This window comes from Aquarana catesbeiana, linkage group LG09, assembly GCF_042186555.1.
Source record: "Aquarana catesbeiana isolate 2022-GZ linkage group LG09, ASM4218655v1, whole genome shotgun sequence".
Lineage (NCBI taxonomy): Eukaryota > Metazoa > Chordata > Amphibia > Anura > Ranidae > Aquarana > Aquarana catesbeiana.
In genome coordinates, this window is record NC_133332.1 from 70330975 (window position 1) to 70344033 (window position 13059).

A 13059-nucleotide genomic window follows, 5' to 3' on the forward strand; every position below is an offset into this window, starting at 1 on the left:
TTTTAGTCATCTGAATTGTTTTAGTTGTATTTTAGTCGACTAAAAAAAATGTTAATTTAATTAATGAAAATATTTTCATTGATGAAATTGACACTGGTGCTAAGGGTAAAAATCTGAACGCAATAAAATCGCATTCAGGAGAAAAGCGTTTGGGCAAAAAAAAAGCTCAACGTGCCTAAACACGTGTAAACGCATCTAAATGCGCCTAGACACTAGGTGCATTTAGTGCTTGAGCATTTATTAATTGCAATGGGCAGAATAAATGTAATATTCTGGCCAATGAAATGAATAAACACAAAAATACTTGATGCGCATGAATGCGTCTAAAGTCAGGAGAAAAGTGTTAAGAAGAACCTAGTATATATGAGGCCTAAAGGGCTGATTTACTAAAGGCAAATGGACTGTGCACTTTGCTCAGTGCAGTTGCACTCTGCAAGAGCAATTGCTCCAGAGCTTAAAGTGATTGCAAGGGTTTTTTTTTTTTTTTAAATAACAAACATGTCATACTTACCTCCACTGTGCAGCTCGTTTTGCACAGAGTGGCCCTGATCCTCCTCTTCTGGGGTCCCTCGGCAGCTCTCACGGCTTCTCCTTGCATCGTATAACCCCCTAGGAGAAGTGCTTTCCGAAGGGGGTTGCCTTGCGGGCATGCTCCCGAGTCCAGCATTCGGCATCCATAGCCGCCGAATGTATGACTCGGCCCCGGTGGCCACATCATTGGGTTTGATTGACAGCAGTGGGAGCCAATGGCTGCGCTGCTATCAATCTATCCAATCGAGAGTAGACATGTGCGCCGTCAATAAATTCGTTTCACTTCGTTCCCTTCCATTTCGTGTTAGAATTAATTCGTATTTCGTAATTCGTGTCCGAAATTCAATTTGGATTCGTACGAAATACGAATTTTTTCGTTAGATTCTTTAACTTTTCTTAACAATTACGAATGTTCGTTATGTTGAATTTATCATTATGAGGGGCTCCCACCATCCCTGTGCTGTGCTGACTTCCTGGGTTTTTTAACTTCATCATAACGAATAATCGTAATTAATTAACAGTCTCGTTTCCATTGTAACGGAATTTGGATCCGAAATTCGTAAACGAAATTTTGTATTTCGTACAAAATTCGGAAGCATAGCTATTCGTATTTCGGATCCTCCCGAAATGTACAAATTTTCGATTCGTACAAAACAAATCGCACATGTCTAATTGAGAGCCGAGAAACCCGGGCAGAGAGACAGCGCGTCCCCGCCAGGTCGAGTTCCAGGACTCAGGTAAGTAAACGGGGGGACTGGGGGGGGGGGGGGCGGTCACTGCCAGGTGTTTTTACACCTTAATGCATAGGATGCATTAAGGTGAAAAAGCACCAAGGTTTACAACCCCTTTAAACAATGAGCAGAAGTTCAGAGGACTTCGATCATCCAATCATGTGCAAGCAAAAATGCTGTTTTTTTGTTGTTTTTTTCCTTGCATGTGATTGGCTATTCTTTGCAAAGTGAAGCTTTACCTCATTTATTAAGCTCTGGAGCAACTGCACATGCAAAATGCACAATCTGTTAGCCTTTAGTAAATCAGCCCCTAATGCTGCAGCTTCCCATTGAAGAACATGCGCTGGTTTGGCATGCATTGCTGGATCTGCTCACAAGAGGGCAGACATGTTTAACTCTGAATCTTGCTGAGCAAGTCTTCATTGTTTTGTTTCCGGCTTTGCCCATTGCCCAATCTGTGTCTTCAGCCCCTTGTCTTGTGCTGCTGTCATTGGCAGCGACAGGAGCTGAGAAATCTGATGTGCCAACAGTATAAGGAGGACTGCAGCTAAAGATCAGGTATGCCTTCTTCTCTTTCCTTATCCTCAGTTTATAATCATGCTGTACAGCAGGACAGAGTGTTTAGCCCCAGCTGGGATATAGAATGTCCTAGGTCCAGCTCCCACCAAGGGACAGTACATGGAGACTGGATCTCCTTTCAGTAGACGAAGGTTAATTGGATCTATTGAGACGCCAGTGTGTATAATAACTGCGACAGATGCTTTATCTTGTAGGTACTAATGTGGAATTGTGAATAGTCTATGTGCTATGACAGTGCAAAAAGAACACACTTACATCAGGTTCAACATTAAAAAAAATATTTTTCATCATTACTACCGCTATCATATAGCTCAGAGGTCTCTAAACTTTCTAAACAAAGGGCCAGTTTACTGACTTTCAGGCTGAGTTTACACTAGAGATAGCAGCGGCTCATAGCAGGAGTTCGGTGCTTCTCAATTCACCATTTCAGGTCCGATTTCAGCCTGAATTTTGGGCTGAATTTGGACATGAAACAGACCAAAAGACGCACAGGGCTCCTGTGCAATTCGCACCAAAGCCACTGCGGAGATGTGTGAATTGGCTCCATAGAGAGCCGTTCAAAATCTCCTGCTATGCACATTGGATGTGGAGAAATCGCATCCAATTCGCATAGGCCTGAACCCAGCCTCAGACATTATGGGGGCTGGACTGTTACCATTGGGAGCAGAAAGGGTCCCAACGCCTGTGGGGAAAAATAATGCCCAATCGTTTGTTTTAGTAGGAGTAATTGCGCCCCATCATTGGTTTCAGCGGGAGGAATTGTGCTCCATGATTAATGTAATTGGGCTCAACTGTTGGTGTCATTGGGAGAAGTTGTGCCCCATTGTTTGTGTCATTGGGAGGAATAGTGTCCCATCGTTGGTGTCATTGGAAGGAATTCTGCCCCATCGTTGGTGTCAGTGGGAGGAATTGTGCCCCATCGTTGCTGTCAGTGGGAGGAATTGTGCCCCATCGTTGGTGTCATTGGGAGGAATTGTGCCCCATCGTTGGTGTCATTGGGAGGAATTGTGCCCCATCGTTGGTGTCATTGGGAGGAATTGTGCCCCATCGTTGGTGTCATTGGGAGGAATTGTGCCCCATCGTTGGTGTCATTGGGAGGAATTGTGCCCCATCGTTGGTGTCATTGGGAGGAATTGTGCCCCATCGTTGGTGTCATTGGGAGGAATTGTGCCCCATCGTTGGTGTCAGTGGGAGGAATTGTGCCCCATTGTTAATATATCTGGGAGGAACTGTGTTCCTTCATTGGTGTGAGTGGGGGGAAATTATACCCCATTGTTGGTATCACTGGATGAAACAGTGCCCCAAGGACCAGATAAAAAACAGCAAAGGGCCTCATCTGGCCCCCCGGTCTGCAGTTTGGAGACCACTGATATAGCTGATACAAAGGAAGGAAAACATTTCTTAGAAAACTTGTCTCAATGTGCTATGAAGGTTAGTCCACCAACAATGATAATTTAGTTATAAGTGGAGCCTGATTGGTGGAGTCAGCCTTGAGCTTCTTGCGTATTTTGGATATTGAGACACTGAGACCTCCCTGAAATAACCCACAGCTTTGTGTAATCCAGATTCTCCTGTTGCGTTTTTAACAATATAAAATATAGGAAAAAACAGTAGGGAGAGCGGGACCTGCTTAGAATGTCCTCTGCAGGTGTGCAGATCAGGATGCAAAGATCTCAGCAATAGATTTCCTGAGAGATATAACAAGCTATCAGGGTATATGACCTCTTCCCACCGATGTGGCGCATATATGTGGCCTCTCGGCAGGTGGGTTTAACGTTGAGAAGCCGCATATATGCAGCCCTATGTGAACACTTTTCTGTGCTGAAAGCACGCGCTCCAAACCTTGTGGACAGCCTTCCTAGAAGACTTGAAGCTGTTATAGCTGCAAAGGGTGGACCAACTCAATATTGAACCCTACGGACGAAGACTGGGATGCCATTAAAGTTCATGTGCGTGTAAAGGCAGTCGTCCCAATACTTTTGACAATATAGTGTATCTTACTGCAGCGCAACAATGTGAGTCTTTCCTGGGTTGTCTGTGTCCCTATTGGGGAAGGGGTCCCTGAATTTTCTATCCAACCTGAGAGCAGTGACCTGTACAGGAAGTGATGGGTATCTCCCCAATGGGGACACAGAGAGTATTGCAAAAATAGAGAGAGAGTTCCACTCTTCCTCGCTTTATTTAAATTTAAAAAGTGTTGCTGGTGTTCCACTTCAACACAGAAGATATTCCTTCCTGACTGCTAATGTCAATGAGATAATATATAGAGCTGCATAATTCATTGGCACTACATAAAAGAACACAATATACCCAGGTGCAGTTACACATTCCTTCTGTGGCTAAACAGCCAACATCAAGACAGAACAAACTAAATACAAAAAAGCTTCCTGTTTACTCATTGATGTTGTGCATTGTAAATGATTGTGTGAATTTCTCAGAGCAACAGCTGCTTTCCAAGGTCGGGAAGCTAAACACCTGTGTGACTAGGCAGCGATGGAAGCAGCCATTCCTGGACTCCTCACAGTACCAGACACTAGTTTCAGGCAGTGAATTGGATTCATTTGACCACCCCAGAACTACTATGCTATGCATTCATTTTTCAAAAAAACATTGTGTTTGAAAGACCGCTGTGCAAATACAGTGTGACATAAAATATTGCAACAACCACCATTTTATTCTCTAGGGTGTCTACTAAAAAATATATATAATGTTTGGGGGTTCTGAGTAATTTTCTAGTAATAAATATTGATTTTAACTTATAAGCAGCAAGTGCCAGAAAAAGGTTTAGTCTAAGTGGTTAAAGCGGAGTTCCACACAAAAATGGAACTTCCGCTTTTCAGAACCCTCCCCCCCTCCGGTGTCACATTTGGCACCTTTCAGGGGGGAGGGGGGTGCAGATACCTGTCTAAGACAGGTATTTGCACCCACTTCCGGCATAGACTCCCACGGGATTCTACGCCTCTTCCCGTCCCCACCGCGCTGTCTGCTGGGAACACATAGCTCCCAGGAGAGAACGGGGACCACTTGGGACGCGCAGCGCGACTCGCGCATGCGCAGTAGGGAACCGGGAAGTGAAGCCGCAATGCTTCACTTCCTGATTCCCTCACCTAGGATGGCGGCGGCAGCTGCCGAGAACCGAGCGGGTTCTCGGCGTCGCCTGCCGACATCGCTGGACCCTGGGACAGGTAAGTGGCCATGTATTAAAAGTCAGCAGCTGCAGTATTTGTAGCTGCTGGCTTTTAATATTTTTTTTTTTAGGCGGTGTGGAAGGACCCCCGCTTTAAACTTCCCTCATCTACAAGCCTAAGCTCATTCCTTTGATCTAAGAAGAAATGTTACTTTGTTTATGCTTATCAGCATGTTGTGATAAAACTTGGCAGGCTGCCTGGATTTTTTATTTAATTTTTGTCAGCTGTGAGAACTCTCTGCACTTGTTATGCCACGTACACACAAGCGGACTTTTTGACCGGACTGGTCCGACGGACTTTCGGCGGACTGCTAATGGACTTTCCCAACGAACGGACTTGCCTACACACAATCACACCAAAGTCCGACGGATTCATACGTGATGACGTACACCGGACTAAAATAAGGAAGTTGATAGCCAGTAGCCAATAGCTGCCCTAGCGTCAGTTTTCGTCCGTTGTACTAGCATACAGACGAGCGGACTTTTCAATAGGAACTGGGTCCGGCGGAGTTCCGGCGTAAAGATCCGCTCATGTGTACGCAGCATAAGAAAGAATCGTGAATTGCTGTTTTGAAGATCGGGAAGGGAAAAGAATCGCAATTTCATTTAGATTCTTAATGATTAATCGTGCAGCTCTAGCATAGATTATCTTCCTTGGTTAACATATAGGGCAGGAATCCTCAAACTACAGCTCTCCAGCTGTTGACATTCGCAGATATAACGAGGCATGATGTGAATTGTAGTTCCTGAACAACTGGAGGGCCATAGTTTGAAGACCCCTGGTATAGGGTTAGGTTTAGGGGTTACATTGAAGTTAAGACCTCACTAATGTAATATCAGAGTGAAAGACTACAGCAATAAAATGTATGGGAGCTGACCTGTTTTTAAGGCCCCTTTCTCACAGTGAGGACCCATAAAGGCATCCGCCTGCTCAGCAGGTGATCCTTCTGCTGATCCCTGCTGAGCAGGCGGATGACACATCTATGTCAGCTCCATTATGCAGAGCGGACACAGCACGGTGTCCTCTATGGGGCAGTCAGATGGCACCAGGCCACCTGTCCGTTTACATCTGATTGTCATCTGATCTGATCCACCGGATGGATGGGGAATGGATCTCCCATGTGGACAGGATCGGATCAGAAGCCCGCAGGTGTCAGCGGGCACGTCTGCTGACATCCACCACTCCATAAAGAACAATAGCTCATCGGATCAGATCCACCTGAAAAACTGAGAGGCGGACCTGATCAGATCGCCCGTCTGAAACCTGCCTGAGGGTGCAGATTCCAAGGTTGTGATCCTTAATCTACCTGATGGGTTAATGAACTGGAGAACGCAGGCAGGAAGAAGTCCGAAAAGTCAGAGCTTCTGAACCTCATGCTTGTTCCAGGTCAGTGATTTACCAGGAATTAACCACTTGAGGACCAGCCACCACAATTATACTGCAGCAGGTTGGCTCCCCTGAGCGAGCCGTTGTAGCTGTACATCGGCCGCCTTAAAGGGGTTGTAAACCCTCGTGTTTTTTCACCTTAATGCATCCTATGCATTAAGGTGAAAAAACACCTGGAAGTCGCCGGCCTCCCAGCGCCCTGTTGTTTTACTTACCTGAGCCCCTTCATCTCCTCGGCGGGGACGCGTTGTCCCTCTCTCCACGGGGTCCGGCTCTTGATTGGATAGATAAATAGTAGCGCAGCCATTGGCTCCCGCTGCTGTCAATAAAATCCAATGACGCGGGGGGGGGGCGGGGCCGAGTCCGGCATTTGTGTCTTTGGACGCAAATGCTGAACTCGGGAGTGCACCCGCAAGGTAACCCCCTCAGAAGAGCGCTTCTCCTACCGGGGTTATCTGATGAGTATGTTCAGAGCCACTCTGTGCAAAGGAGCTGCACAGTGGAGGTAAGTATGATATGTTTGTTATTTTAAAAAACGATCCTTTATAATCACTTTAAGAGCACTAGGGGGCGCGCGCGCCAGCGGAGCCGATGCGCGTGCCCAGCGGTCGCGATGTCCACCAGACACTCCTGAGAGAGACAGAACGGAGGTCTGTCAATGTAAACAGACAGATCTCCGTTCTGTCAGGGGTGAGGAGACTGATCTGTTGTTCCTACTGCTTAGGAACAGCGATCGGTCTCCTCCACCAGGCAATCCCATCCCCCCCACAGTTAGAAACACTCCCTAGGATATACATTCAACCCCTTGATCGCCCCTAGTGTTAAACCCTTCCCTGCCATTGTGACATTTATACAGTAATCAGTGGCTATTTTTAGCTCTAATCGCTGTATAAATGCCAATGTCCCAAAAAAGTGTCAAAAGTGTCCGATTTGTCCACCGCAATGTCATGGTCCCAATAAAAATCGCCACCATTACTAGTAAAAAAAAAAAAATTATAATAAAAATGCCATAAATCTAACCCCTATTTTGTAGACGCTAAAACTTTTGCGCAAACCAATCAATATACACTTATTGCGATTTATTTATTTATTTTTACCAAAAATATGTAGAAGAGTACATATCGGCCTAAACTGAGGAAGAAATTAGTTTTTTTTTTTTTTTTTAAATTGGGGATATTTATTATAGCAAAAAGTAAAAAATATTGGTTTTTTTTCAAAATTTTCGCTCTTTTTTTGTTTATAGCGCAAAAAATAAAAACCGCAGAGGTGATCAAATACCAGCAAAAGAAAGCTCTATTTGTGGGGAAAAAAGGACCTCAATTTTGTTTGGGTATAGCGTCGCACGACCGCACAATTGCCAGTTAAAGCTACACAGTCGGTCGCAAAAAATGGCCCGGTCATTAAGGGGGCAAATCTTTTGGGGCTGAAGTGGTAAAAGACAGGGTAAGGATGAAAGCCCTGTAGTTTCCACAAAAAAAAAAAAAAAAAAACAGCCAACAATGGCAGCTCCTTTATTCCAAAAATTACAGCTTTCATTTAAAGAATAGCACATGATGCTCTACTTTTGTTTCTAATGGCAGAGCTCTTAAGATCTGTTTTTTGATCTCTGATTACCATGTAATGTAATATATCGTTTTTTTAGGCACAATGTGGAAGCCCTTTATTTTCCTGTGTTCAACATTGTTATGTGTTCTCGGTGCTAGCATCGACCATTACCAACCTGAACAGGTTCACCTTTCCTACACTGGTAAGTACCATCCATACAGCTAGCTGATTGCAAAAATAATGCCTTAAAAATGTGTTCTGCATAGCAATAGTCAGCCAATAAAGTTTTGTTTAGTTTTCCTGCGAAAAACAACTGTTAATACTTGCAGCGCCCAGTTGGCTACTTGTTGTTAAATTTAGTTTTTGGCCTTCCTGTAACCAGGGGGAGCAACAATTGTTTAATAGTGTCTGTTCTGGGTTCTGCTGGTGCAGGCTTGGTTACTTTCCCCTGCATCCTACTGAATTATGGGATATAGTGGGTGGAAGAACACAGACTCTGGCCTGCAAATTTAATACCACTTCAGCCAATCCCTGATCAATGGAGTGAGTGACCAGCAGGGGGCTGAAAGGGGTATAAATAGGCTGGAACGCAGAACAGAGGTCTTAAGTTCCTGGGGGAGTAAAACCCAGTCTAAGGGCTGTGGCATCCCTGGGAGTTTACTTGTAGCTGAAAGAATCTTTTTTGGGGTCTTGGCTCCTGCTTTGGCTGGGGGACCTCTGGCCTAGCCTCATAAATTCACGCAGGGAGCTCATCTAAGGATCCAGGACACAGTCAATCCAAGTACAGAAAATGACTGATACTGCAAGTGGCTACACAGTATTCAGGACACAGCAGGTACCAGCTTTCTGGACCTAGAGACTTTATTTGGCCTCATTTGGGAGAGATTTTTCTTTGTACATTCATGACTATACTTCTGTTGAGGAGTGCCTGTTTAGTACCAGTTTACTTCACTTTAAAGGGGGTGTTCTCATCCTGAAGGAATAGATCAGTTTTAGCCTCCTCTATTACAGTTTGTTTTAAGTTTATTGGAGTATCCAAAGGCTCACCCTCACCCTATCCCAGTCCTCTAACCAAATAAAAACCACAAAAAGACACGTGCAGCCTGCTCTCTGACTTAAGTGACTGTGAACTACCGTGTGCCTGGCTGCTGTGTGCCTGGAATGGAACCTGGAACCAAACAGCCACACCAGTACCGGGTCTGCGCTACATACTCATCTCTCTGGTGGGCTGCAAGTCCTCACTTTGTTGTCTTCACAATTTACATCCTTTAACAGAATCTTCAGCATTTGACACTTCTGGATGTGTTTGATTCTTGATCCCCCACTGTGTGCTGTGGTTCCCCCCACCAGCCCCATATCACTACTATGTACTGTAGTAACAAAGCAACTGATGGGAGGAAGCACAGCATGCAACAAAGGATGCAGGCATCCGATACACCTGGAAGTGTCAGATTCTGAAGATTCTGTTGGAAGATGTAGCTCTTGAAGGCAGCTGAGTTAGTAAAGTCCACCAGAAAGGGTGAGCTTAAAGAGCCTTTTTTTTTCAGGCAGCCTTTTAAAAAAAATGTTCATTTAATAAAGTTGGTTTAGAGCAGGGTTTCTCAACCAGAGTTCCATGGTTTCTCCAGAGTTGCTCAAAATTTGTTGAGCAATGAGCAATTTCTGCCTCTCATGTAAGTTTCCACTGACACCATTAATATATTTAGCTATTATCTGTAAAGGGGTAATTCTTCCCAATGATCACAAGTGTAAGGAGCATTCTTCCCAATGACCATCACATTAATGTATCATGAGTTGCAGATATAGTAATTTGCAGCAGGGGTTCCCTGAGAATGGAAAGTTATTTCAAGGGTTTCTCTGGGTTGAAAAGGTTGTGAAAGGCTGGTTTAGAGTGTCACCTAGTTTTCGATTGTTTTAGAGTGAGGCAGGGCTGAGTCTTTATTCCTATTAATTACCCTGGTTAAGAGATCCCCCATCCGCCAACTCCATTCCTACTCTTAAGCCTAGTATACACGGGACAAATGTCGAGCGGCATCGGCCGGTTCAATAGGGGAAGGTGCAGGACCAAAAAAGGTCAAACCAATCGACATCCTATCAGTACTCACAGCCAATGGCTGAGAGCGCTGATTGGGGTGTTCTAGGGTGGGGGCCATCTCCCTGTCAGAACACAATAGCTCAGCAGGGGAGATCTCCCAAGCTCTCCAATTTTTTTTTTGTTCAGCCCGCTGGGTTGAAGAAAAAAAGACTACTAGTGTGTAGGAGGCTTTGCAGTCAGGGCTGTGCTGTGACCTAAATGTTCTGGTTTGCGGTATGGCATGCATTCACAATTCTTCATATATAGATTCTACTAGTGGCTCAGTGATCTCAACATTATAGGTTCATCTCACAATTTAGCAATGGCTAGAACTGGCAGTGGAGGAGGATTTCCCTGCCAGGGTCTCTGACTGCAGTAAAGATCCAGTGGTTGATCAGATCCTTCCTCACGCTAGTTAGCTGAATTAGATTAGATTTGGCACAGCGATAACAAAGCAGACAATTGTCCATTTGAATACCCACAGCTCTGCCACCCCAGGACTCTTACCCCTTCCTTAAACCCTCTTTTCAACAATTCACTTGTCCCCCTACTAAGCTGGCCATACGCAAAGAGAATTTTGGATTGTACTTGTTGAACCAGATTAAATTTACCTAGTAGGTGGCGATGTTGACCCCTCCTGCATAACATCATTTGATTAAAAAAAAATCAAAGGAGCCAGACACAATATTGTCTCCTGAACAACGACTGCATCATATCAGGTGCAGCAGCTGCCTGGGTATTTCGGCAGCCAGTGGCATCAGTTGTCAGAATATATTAGCTGGATATTCGACCGCATGCACTGTTTAGCATGGAATAGGGCAGTGGTTCTCAACCTGGGGGTTGGGACCCCCTCGGGGGTCGAATGATGATTTGCCACGGGTCACAGAATCCTGGGCTGTTCCTGAATCCCTCACCGCTCTACCAGCCTTTTCGTGGCGACCCAGCAGGGCTGTCCCTGAAGCCTGTGGCCGCCCAGCTGGGGTGTTCCTGGAGCCCGCGGATGCCCACACAGCCTCTTCGCAGCCAGTCAACGGCATGGCTAGGGGGCAGAGACTAGAGGTCAGTTGACTGATGAGGAACGTGAAGTGGGAGGGGCTGGAGGAGACCCTATCTCCTGATTTTGGCATAGGTGTCACTGCTACGAGACACCACCAAGTCGGAGACACAGTGAAGCCGGAGACAGTGAGTAACACTACCTGTGATTATTGTTACCATTAAAAGTCCTCACCACAGTTCTCAGATCAGAAAATGACCTTAATCAAGAGCACCTAAGTTGGCCACCACTCCCCACAAGCAATGCCACTGACCCCACCCCCTACCAGCACTGCCACTCATCCCAACTTCCCGCTAGCACTGCCAGTCATCCCATTCCCCCCACCAAGGAGTAAGAGAAGGAATAAAAATAGAGAATACATAGAAGGGGGAGGAACAAAGAAAAAGGGAGAGAAAGAACTGAGGCGCTTTGCAGGCGCTACAGCACTAAAAATAGCTGTGTCTCCAGTGTGAAGGACCCGAGGGCTTTCAAATTGGAGCGGTGTGCTGGCAGGATGGTAAAAAAAGTCCTGCTAACAGCATCTTAGGAGCGGTGTTTACACCGCTCCTGCCCATTGAAATCAATGGGGCAGCGCGGCTATACCGCCGGCATAGCGCTGTTGCAGCAGTGCTTTGCGGTGGTTTTAATCATTTCTCAGCCGCTAGCAGGGGGGTAAAACCGCCCCGCTAGCGACCAAATACCGCCACTAAAACGACAGTAAAGCGGCGCTAAAAATATCGCCGTTTTATCGCCAGCGCCCGCACCACCCCAGTGTGAAAGGGGCCTAAGAGAAAGAACAAGAAAGATGGCTAGAGAGAGGGATGAGGGAAAAAAAAACAAGTAATTATGATAGAGAGAGATAAAAAGGAAAGAAAGGAGAACAAAAAGAAAGAGTGGTACATACTAAAATGTATCATAAAAGTTTTTAATATTGTACGAGTGAAATGGACTCAGGGAGTGCTAAATGTCAATGGGTTAGGGGCGCAAATTACTTGTCTTGCCTTGGGTGCTGACAACCCACACTACGAAAATAATTTTACTGTTAAGGGTCCCCACCACTTGGGAAATGTTATCAAGGGGTCACGGCACTAAAAGGGTTGAGAACCACTGGAATAGGGAAAGGTGTTGGACTTTTTTTCACTCAGCCTGCAGACTGAAAGGGGGTGGAGCGCATGGTGGATACAAAATGTTAGACTGATGTTTTGGTTTTTGTATAGTTGCACTTTGTATACAAGGGTATCTACATGAATCAATGTATGCCTTTCAGGTCAGCCATCATCCATGACAGTGACATGGACAACCTTCAGTTGGACTCCTTCAGTGGTAGAGTTTAGTTCTCTTCCAGGACCCCCTTCATTTAACCTCACAGCTTATGGTGAGACAACCTTATTCGTGGATGGAGGACCGAAGAAGAGGAAAATGTACATCCATCGGGTAACCCTGAAGAACCTGATTCCTAGCCAGAGATATGGTGAGACCTGGATCCTATTTAGGCATCATGATGCTCGAGGCACTTCTGAATGATATTGCCTCTTTGTACAAGCTCTGCTCCTTGTTTCACCATTAATTAAAGAATATGTTACCCCCACATTTCAAATTCCTGAAATGTGCTTGTTGTACCGTATGAGAAAGTCTCCTCTTCTCTTTTTAATGCTTTCTTTGAGTAAAATCCTGGTGTTCCTTCCAGTCACTCTGCTTTCCTATTAAAAACTGACCACACTATGCAGGAAAACACAGCATGGTCAGTTCTCTAGTTCTGCTGGGAACTCCGCCTACTCTCCTTCAATGATCAGACTTGTCTTGGCACACACCCCCTGTGCAGCCTTTCACTGGGAAGACCAGTGTCCTGCTGTTTCCTCCCTCAGTTAATGCAGCTGAGAAAAGAGATTATGTGATCAGATTATGTGAACAGAGATATAACGTATAAAAAAGCTATTTATAATTTTTTTATAGCTATACACAAATAATTTGCCTTTCATTTCTATTTTAAAC

The 13059-nt window shown here is 45.2% G+C and overlaps 1 protein-coding gene across 1 annotated transcript in view; it reads left to right on the forward strand.

The window, feature by feature from the left end:
• The first annotated feature begins 1664 nt into the window (after positions 1-1664).
• ACP7 (acid phosphatase 7, tartrate resistant (putative)) overlaps positions 1665-13059 on the forward strand; it is a 49026-nt gene continuing 37631 nt past the window's right edge. The window contains exons 1-3 of the mRNA XM_073598768.1: positions 1665-1820; positions 8058-8162; positions 12335-12538. Coding sequence (XP_073454869.1) covers positions 8063-8162; positions 12335-12538 — 304 coding nt within the window. The 5' untranslated portion in view covers positions 1665-1820; positions 8058-8062. The remainder of the gene's footprint in view (positions 1821-8057; positions 8163-12334; positions 12539-13059) is intronic.